The sequence below is a fragment of the Marmota monax genome, unplaced genomic scaffold (assembly GCF_021218885.2).
Source record: "Marmota monax isolate L192 unplaced genomic scaffold, Marmota_monax_Labrador192_F-V1.1 WCK01_AAM20220418_F8-fsc01179, whole genome shotgun sequence".
Lineage (NCBI taxonomy): Eukaryota > Metazoa > Chordata > Mammalia > Rodentia > Sciuridae > Marmota > Marmota monax.
This window is the reverse complement of record NW_026692309.1, coordinates 46,446-55,464: the sequence shown is the minus strand read 5'-3', so window position 1 is coordinate 55,464 and position 9,019 is coordinate 46,446. Positions and strand designations below refer to the sequence as shown.

Sequence of the window (9,019 nt, the reverse complement as noted above, 5' to 3'; positions counted from 1 at the left end):
ATTTCACAAGTTCACAACTGGAAAGCAGTTTACCTCAGAATTAATTGTAACTTCTCACACCCAGATCTGATTTACATAAGAATTACCTAATACTTTGCGTTTAGTTTTTAAAATTGATGCTGAAACAAGCTAAAACTTTGGGGTGAGGCTATTGGAATGGAATCGATGTTGTTTTATGAAAGGAGGACATGTATTTGGGATGCCAGGACCTGCACTATGGTTGAATGTTTACATCCCCTCCAAATTCATATGTTGAAATTCTCCCTCCCAAGGAGGTATTATTAGGAGGTTGATTCTCAGGGAGGTGATCAGGTCCTGGAGGCAGAGCACTAATGAATGAGATTGGTTCCCTTAAAAAAGAGTTACAAGGGGGCTGGGGATGTGGCTTAAGCGGTAGTGCGCTCGCCTGGCATGCGCAGGGCGCTGGGTTCGATCCTCAGCACCACATAAAATAAATTAAAGATGTTGTGTCTGCCGAGAACTAAAAAAAATAAAATAAAAATATTAAAAAAAAGAGTTACGAGGGACTCTGTGTTCCTTCTTCCGAGTGAGGCTAGTGAGGTGGCTGTCTAGGAGGAAGCGGGACCTCACCTGATCTGAATGTTCCAGTGCCTTGATCTCACACTTCCCACCCTCCACGTTTGTGAGAAATAACTCTGTTGTTTATAAGCTGCATCATTCATGGTATGTTGTCAAAGCAGCCCAAATGGACTGAGACAACAGTCAGAAGAAGCGTACTAGGCATCGAAGACACATCTGCACTCCCAAGTTCATTGCAGCATTATTTACTGTAAACAAGACATTTAGATCGCCCAAGTGCATGCACTCAGATGAATGGAAAGGGAGATGTGGCATGCATATGTGTCTGTGCACGCTGTACCATACAATATTATCTAGGATTTTAAAAGGATATTTTTTAACTCAGTGTTCCTAAAGGAAGAGAACCAACAGGAGGTATGATCATAAAAAGCGGATTTATTAGATTGGCTTACACAACTAGAAGCTGGATAGTTCACAATGGCCATCTGCAGGCTCAAGAGCTAGAGGAACCAGTAGCTGCGCAATCTAAAGCCTCACAACAAAGGTTTCAACAGTGCTACCCCAGTCCAAGACCGAAGGCTTCTGGAGAATCAGTGGCAGAGTCCACTTTGGAAGAGTGAAGGAGCAAGAGTCTGATATCCTCAGATGATCACAGTAGCAATCAAGAACCTAGAAGAACATAAGAAGAACAGAGCTTGCATCTGCTGCTGCTTCCATATTCTTTCAACCTTTATTCCATCCAAGTTTCCAGCCTATTGGATGATGCTGCCCATCTGAAGGAGGGTCTCCTCTTTAGTTTGCTATGCCACATGCCAATCATTCTTAGACACACCCTCATTTGACACACACAGAAGCCTCTTAATCTTCCACATCTCTTAATCCAATCAAGTTGACAATTCATATCAACTGTTGCAGATATCCTGTCATTTGCAACAATATGGATAAACTAGAGGACATTATGCCAAGTGAATTGAGTTAAACACAAACACTGCATGGTCTCACATATACATGGAATCTGAAAAGTCAAAATCATAGAGGCCAAGAGTACAATGTTAGTTTCCAGGGACTAGAGATTTGTGGAAATGGGGAGATGTTCATCAAAGAGCACACATGTTCAATTATGCAGGAGGAATCAGTTCAGGAGATCTAAAGTACAACACAGTTTCTATAGTTATTATGCCATCTTGTTTTTTTTTGTTTTGTTTTTTTGTTTTTTGTTTTTTTAATTTGCTAAGAAAATAGACTTTAAATTGTTTTCACTGCACTAAAAAGAAGACCTACATGAGGTGACAGGTGTATTAACTACCTTGAATAAATAATTTCACAAGGTATACATATGTCAAAACATCACACTGTACACAGTAAATATATGCAATTTTTATTTGTCAACTATATCTCCATAAATCAGGAGATGGGAAATATTGTCGTAGTCATCTTTGGAAACATACAGTAATTCACTACAGTAACAAATGGTACTAAATTAAAAGGAAAGAATGAAAATTACATTACTTCCAAAATGTATGCCAGACTCTTGAAATTGTCTTCAAAATCACACTTAACACATCTTTGAATATATTCTTCTCAGCTTCTGCCCTTATATTTCTAATTTTTCTTCATATCTCATCATTGTTAATTTTATTTGTTCCTCCTTTTCTTCCTCTAGCTTAGTAGCATATTCCTGTTCTATTAGTCGGATTTCATTATCTCGTTCTTCAGCATAAATTTTCTTCAGAATCTCTCCACGCTTTTGCAGCTTTTCCTCTATGTTCTCATATATGTGGTGAGAAAAGTAAGACCTTCCATTGTTCTCCACCATCTTATCTATCAGCTCCACCAGCATCTGCACTTGAACTTCCTTCTCGACCTTGTCTGCTTTGTTGCTAATGGCAAAATAGCGGTTCCCGCACTCCTTGATGATGCTTCTTAGGTTCACATCCGCACTTTCCAGGAAGCTATCAAGGCTACAGCCCTCCAACTCTTCCTTGCGAGTGAACAAGACTATCATGTTCTTTGTGACTTCCGGCCCAAAGACTGTCTTGATCAATGCAAGAGTGTTCTGCTCTTCCTTTGTGTAGCGGCCCAGCTGCATGACCATGATGATGGCGTGAGGTCCTGGGCAGGAGTAAAGGACACACTGACTGATCTCTTCACACGTGGTCTTCAGACTCTGCTTGGTGTCAAAGAGCCCTGGAGTATCAACAACAAGAAGCTGTCCTCCCTTCCATGCTCGGGTTTCTGTTTGACAGGTCTTGGTAACAGCTTGGGCAGAAATCTGAGATTTAAACTTATCTTCCCCAAGGATGGTGTTTGCTGAGGCACTTTTCCCACTTCCAGTTCTCCCGACCAGAACAATTCTCAGAGTGTCATTTTGGTGGTCAGCCATCTTCCTGGAGAGAGGCCCTGGAGCTTGGGCACACACAGACCTGAAAGAGTGAAAGGAGAGAAAAACGCCAGTTTAGCTCTATGGGGATGATTCCCCATCCCCTTTTCTTCTCTTCTTCCCCCACTGAAATTGGGAAATATTCTATCATCCTTATTTATTCCAGTAGATAAAAAGATGAAATGGTCCATTTACTGTGGAAGAAATAAAAGAAAAATAAAGAGTCCCCCACAAGAGAGTACCGGGTCCGGATGATTTCATGGGGAGGCCTGTGAAACGGACAAATCTGATCATCTCAATGCTACTTAAACTGCTCCTGATTATATAAAAAGAAGGGTGCCCCCCCACCAGCCCACATGCCAACATAGGGAGTACTGCTCATGTGCCCCTGCCCTGATGCTGTCCTGCATACAGGTATGTGCACCTGCATCCCTATCCTGCCACTTGCCTCAGTGCCAAAGCCAAGACTGAGGCCAAGCTCCTGGGCTCCAATTTCTACTGCCACTGCCACCAGTTACAGACAAAGAAGCTATGGGGAAGCTATGCTGTGCTGTCCAACTAGAACCAAAGCCAAAGTAGTTATCACACTGACAGCTAAAATACATCTTCAGGTCGATGCTTGTTACTACGAAAGCCATCCTTTAAAAATAATAGAAACAACTGATATACCAGATATGCAAATATGATCCTACAGACAGAAGAAATGGAGAAAAGCAAAGTAACATGATTCCTTCCCAGGAATACAATGACTCTTCAGCCAGAGACCCCAAAGAATGATATTGATGAAATGCCTGATAAAGAATTTGAAAGAGCTGGGTTCGCTTGCGCACGTCAGTAATCCCAGCTGCTCGGGAGACTGAGACTAGAGAATTGCAAGTTCAAAGCCAGCCTCAGCAGTGGTGAGGTGCTAAGCAACTCAGTGAGATCCAGTCTCTAAATAAAATACAAAATAGGGCTAGGGATGTGGCTCAGTGGTCCAGCACTCCTGAGTTCAATCCCTGGTACCAAAAAAAAAAAAAAAGAATATGAAAAGAATGATTATAATGAAATTCAATGAGATACAGGAGAATACATACAGTCAGTTCAGTAAATTTAAGGAATTTAGCAAAGAGATGGGAATCTTGAAAAAGAACCAAGCAGAAATATTGGAAATGAAGAGCTCAGCAAGTTGCAAAATACAGCTGAAAGCCTCAGCAACACACTACATCAATCAGGAGAATTTATGTAATCCCAACTACTCAGGAGTCTGAGGCAGGAGGATCACAAGTTCAAGACCAGCTCTGGCAATTTAATGAGACATGTCTCAAAAGAAATCATAAATAAAAAATGTCTAAACTTGAAATCAGGTATTTTGAAATAGCCCAACCAGACAAAAAAGAAAGAAAAATCATAAATAATGAATACATCCTCCAAACCTTGGGACACCATTAAGCAAATAGTCACATGTTGAGAGTACCTAAATGGGAAGAAAAGGAGAAAAGCACAGAAAATCTATTCAATGAAATAAAAGTTGTAACTTTCCCTCATCTTGTGAAAGATATGGACATCCATGTACCAAAGACCCACAGGACTCCAAATAGACATGACCAGAAAAGATTCTCAAAATGGCACATAGTCATAGTCAACCTGTCAAAAGTACAAGACAAAGAAAGAATTCTAAAAGCTGCAAGAGGAAACAGCAAGTTCACCTTACAGGCCCAGAGGGAAATAAAATGACATATTCCAACTTCTGAAAGGAAATCACTGTCAACCAAAAGCACTATACCCAGAAAATCTAGGTTTGGGAAATGAAGGAGAAACAAAGACTTTTCAAGACAAGCAAAACTGAAGGAATTCATCACCACGAGACCAGTTTTATAAAAGAAGCTGAAGGGAATCCTGTGTCTAGAAGCAAAAGAAAAGGAACTAACAGCATTAGTTAGTTCCTACAGAAGTATTAAAACCACTGAAAGAGCAGATGTCAGAGGGGAAGAGAAAAGAACCAGAAGTTATCAATACAATAGACCACCAAGCCACCAAGTTGAGTAAGGGGCAAGAACAGAACAAAGTGTATTCAAAACCATTAAGCCCTTACCTGTCAGTAATGACCTTGAGTGTAAACAGAGTAAACTCCTCAAGTAAAAGACACTAGCTTCATAAAGGGGTACAAAATCACCATCCAGATATGTGCTGCCTGTAAGAAACTCTTTTCACCAGTAAAGACACACAGACTAAACGGGATAGATAGAAAAATATATTCCCATGCAAACAAGAACCAAAAATGAATAGTAGAAGCTAATTTTATATCAGGCAAAATAAAGAAGACAACGATAAAGAGGCAACAGAGGTGATTCACCATGATCAAGTGGAATTTATCCCAGGATTCAAGAATTACTCAACATACAGAAATCAATAAATGTAATACAGCACATCAATAAATAAAAAACAATATGTAAGGAACTAAAATAACAAAGGAACAATCTGATTTTAAATGAGCAAATAATCTGACTAGACTTATATAAAAAAAAGAAATACAAATGACAAACAAATATATGAAAAAATGCTCAATATCCTTATTCACCAGGGAAATGCAAACAAAAACCACAATGCAAAATCATTTCCCTCCAGTTAGAGTGACTACTATCAATTAGACAAAAAGAACAAGTGTTGGTAAGGATGTGGAGAAAAAGGAACTCTCACACGCTGTTGGTGGAAATGTAAATTAATACAGTCATTATGGAGAAGAGTAGGAGGGTCCTCATAAAACTAGAATAGTCCACCATATGATCCAGATGTTGTACTTCTGGGTATGTATCTAAATAACATAAAATCAATATACAAAAGAAATACCAGCACTACCATGTTTCTTGCATCACAGGTCACAATAGCCAGGATTAAAAACCTAACCTAGCCAGGTGTGGTGGTGCACACCTGTAATCCCAGCAGCTCGGGAGACTGAAGCAAGAGGATCACAAGTTCAAAGTCAGCCTCAGCAATTTAGTGAGGCCCTAAGCAACTTAGCAAGACCATGTCTAAAAATAAAAAAATAAAAAAGGGCTGGGAATGTGACTCAGTGTTTAAGCAATGCTGGGTTCAACCACTAATATGAGGAGAGGAAGGAAGGAAGGAACGAACTAAGAGGGGTGGGGGAGGGAGAGGGAGGAAGGGAGGGGGAAAGAAAGAAAAAAAAGGGAGAAAGACAATAAGGAAAACACCGAGGTCCCTATGAATGGATAAATAAATGAAGAGAATGTGGTATAGATGTACAATGAAATATTATTCAGCCATAAAAGGGGGAAACCTGACATTTGCATGAAAATGGATAGACCTGGAGGACATTGTTAAGTGAAATAATTCAGACCCAGAAAGATAAATGCTGCATGTCCTCTCTCATATGTGAGAAATTAAAAGTCAGCCTGAATGTGGACTAGTGATCCCTAGAGGCTGGGAAGGTTGGGGGCACAGAGCATAAAGAGAGGATACAGAGTAGGGCCACCCGAGGTGGACAGGAGGAATGAGTTCTAGTATTCTGCAGCACAGTGGGATGACTGTCGCTCCCAAAACCTATTATATATTTTAAGAGGAAATAGAAGAGAGGAGTTCCAAGGCTCCAAGAAATGACAAGGAAGCCAGGCACAATGGTGCTCAAGCCTGTGATCCAAGCTCCCAGGCAGGCTGAGGCAGGATTGCGGGTTCAAGCCCAGTCTGGACAACTTAGGGAGCCCCTGAATTTAAAAACAAAACACTAAAAACTGGTAGGAGGTGGCTGGGGATGAAGCTCGGTGGTAGAAAGCTTACCTAACATGAGGAAGGCCCTGGGTTCTATCTCCACTACCATGAAAAATAAATAATAAAATAAAACAAAAAGGAGTTGGTGATGTAGCTCAGTGGTAGAGCAAAAAGAAATGATAAGGATTTGATAAGTACACATTGTATACATGTGTTGCAATATCATGCTGAACCCCAAAATGTATACCATTATTTCATGTTAATCAAAAATACAAAGAAAGAAAAAATTTAATTCCTTCCATGAGGCAAGTATACTATTGATTCTAAGAGCTGGTAAAGATTTTACCAATAAAGAAGGCTACAGTTGTATCTCATTTAATACTGATGTAAAAATCCTAAATGAGTTATCAGATGCCAAAAAATAATATACCATGATTGTGATTCAATGCAAAAATACTAGAATGGTTACTTATAAGACAATTGACTGTTATAATACATCCCATAAATAGATTCAGAAGAAAATCACCTAGATGCAGAAAAGATATTTGACCAAATTTCACATTGATTCATGTTTAAAGCATTTTATCTAATAGTCAATTTGCAATTAATAGACACTTCTTTTAATATGGTTTAACATACATACAAATTTCAAAAATTTTATTATCATTTTTTTCTTCTGGAGGTTAAAAAATTCATTATAAAGTTCATTTGGATGAAGAAAAATGAGTTATCCTGAACATCAGAAAAGAAAAGTATGTCTATCTGCCAGAAAATGATTCCAGTCTCCGTGACTGCAGCAGGAGGACGCTCGGGCAAGAAGAGTCACAGAGGAGAGAATTGTCCGACTGGTTTTCTTTTATATTGATCTGACCATACTCAGCTACATCTATATTCCATAAGGCAGCATCTCTTTTCAAGATAAACAATTTTATAAGCAACGCTGGGGTAACTATATAATCTTGCAGAAAATGATTAAATTGCATTCATCTTCTCACACCACGGGACTTCCAAATAGGTTGGAAATTTAAATGTAAAAACGTTAACTTGGGTTTTCTCAAAGTGCCTTTTGAGAGATTCAAGATGGCAGAGTAGAGAAAGCCGCATTCCTAGTTGCTCAGTGACTGGGTATTCAAGCAGCAGAGTGCAGCTTCTCAGTGAGGTGGGTGAAGGAGGGATTTCACTAAAATTTAATACTGGACAGTCAGAATGCCTTAGAGACTCAGAAATTCAGGTGCGTTGAACAAAGAAAAAGGTTCACTGGAGCCAGGCTGGTTGTGGCAGTGGCAGGGCAGCTGTGGTGGCACTGGGTCACCAGGGAGGGGAGGGAGAACAGAGAGAGAAACACAGGGATCAGAGTCGGCATGGGAACCCGAGATCAGAAAAGCAGCAGGCACTTAGCTGAACCAGAGGCTGCACCTCAAGCTGGTGTCTGAACACTGCCGAGTTGCTCAGCTGCTGTGGAGAGCCGAGGCTGGGCCGTCCTGAGGCGGCCATGCTGCAGCTGCTGCTGTGGGAACCCTGGAGATCAGAGCAAACAGCCCCACAGTGCCCCACAGTGCCCCACAGTGCCCCCCGTGGGACCCAGGGAGTACCTAGCAGAATGAGAGTGAAGCAGGGAGACAGAAGAGTTCATCCAACAACAGCAGAATACACTTTCTTCTCACTCTTCATCCCTCTGGGAATCTTCTCCAAGATATACCATATTTTAGACCACAAGGCAACGCTTAACAAATACAAAATAATTGTTATAATTCCTTGTATCTTATCAGATCAACAAAATTAGAAATTAACACCAAAAACTCTATGGGAAACTATATGAATACATGAAGACTGAACAATACACTTTGGGGTTTTGTTTGCTTGCTTGTTTTGCTTTTCATACTGTAGATTGATTGAACCCGGGGGCATGGCACCACTGAGCAACATCCCCACCCCTTTTTAGTTTTTATTTTAAGGCAGTATCTCATTAAGTTTCTTAGAGCCTCACTAATTTGCTGAGGCTGGTCTCAAATTTGCAGTCCCCCTGTCTCAACCTCCCAAATCACTGGGATTACAGGTGTGCACCAAAACATCTAGTTAGAATAATGCACTTTTGAATGATGAATGGATAATAGAACAAACTGGGAAAATCCAAAAATTCTTAGACTCAAATGAGAATAGTGACACAACATACTAGAACCTCTTGGTCATTCTAAAGGCAGTTCTTTTTTAAAAAAATGTTTATTTTTTAGATATAGGTGGACACAATATTTTTATTTTTTATTTTATTTTTATGTGGTGCTGACAATCAAACCTAGTGCCTCGTACATGCTAAAAGCTCTACCTCTGAAGTTCTAAAAGGAAATTTATAGCTATGAATGCCTACATAAGAAAAATCAGAAACATCCCAAA

At 40.0% G+C, this 9,019-nt stretch overlaps 1 protein-coding gene across 1 annotated transcript; it reads right to left on the bottom strand.

Moving 5' to 3' along the window:
* Window positions 1-955: 955 nt before the first annotated feature.
* On the bottom strand, window positions 956-8,336 carry Gimap7 (GTPase, IMAP family member 7). Its single transcript, XM_046441163.2, has 2 exons — window positions 8,221-8,336; window positions 956-2,963 (listed from the first exon to the last, which is right to left on the bottom strand). Exons 1-2 carry the CDS (start codon window positions 8,259-8,261, stop codon window positions 2,135-2,137), a joined length of 870 nt encoding a protein of 289 aa, XP_046297119.1. The 5' UTR covers window positions 8,262-8,336; the 3' UTR covers window positions 956-2,134.
* Between the last annotated feature and the right edge of the window lie 683 nt (window positions 8,337-9,019).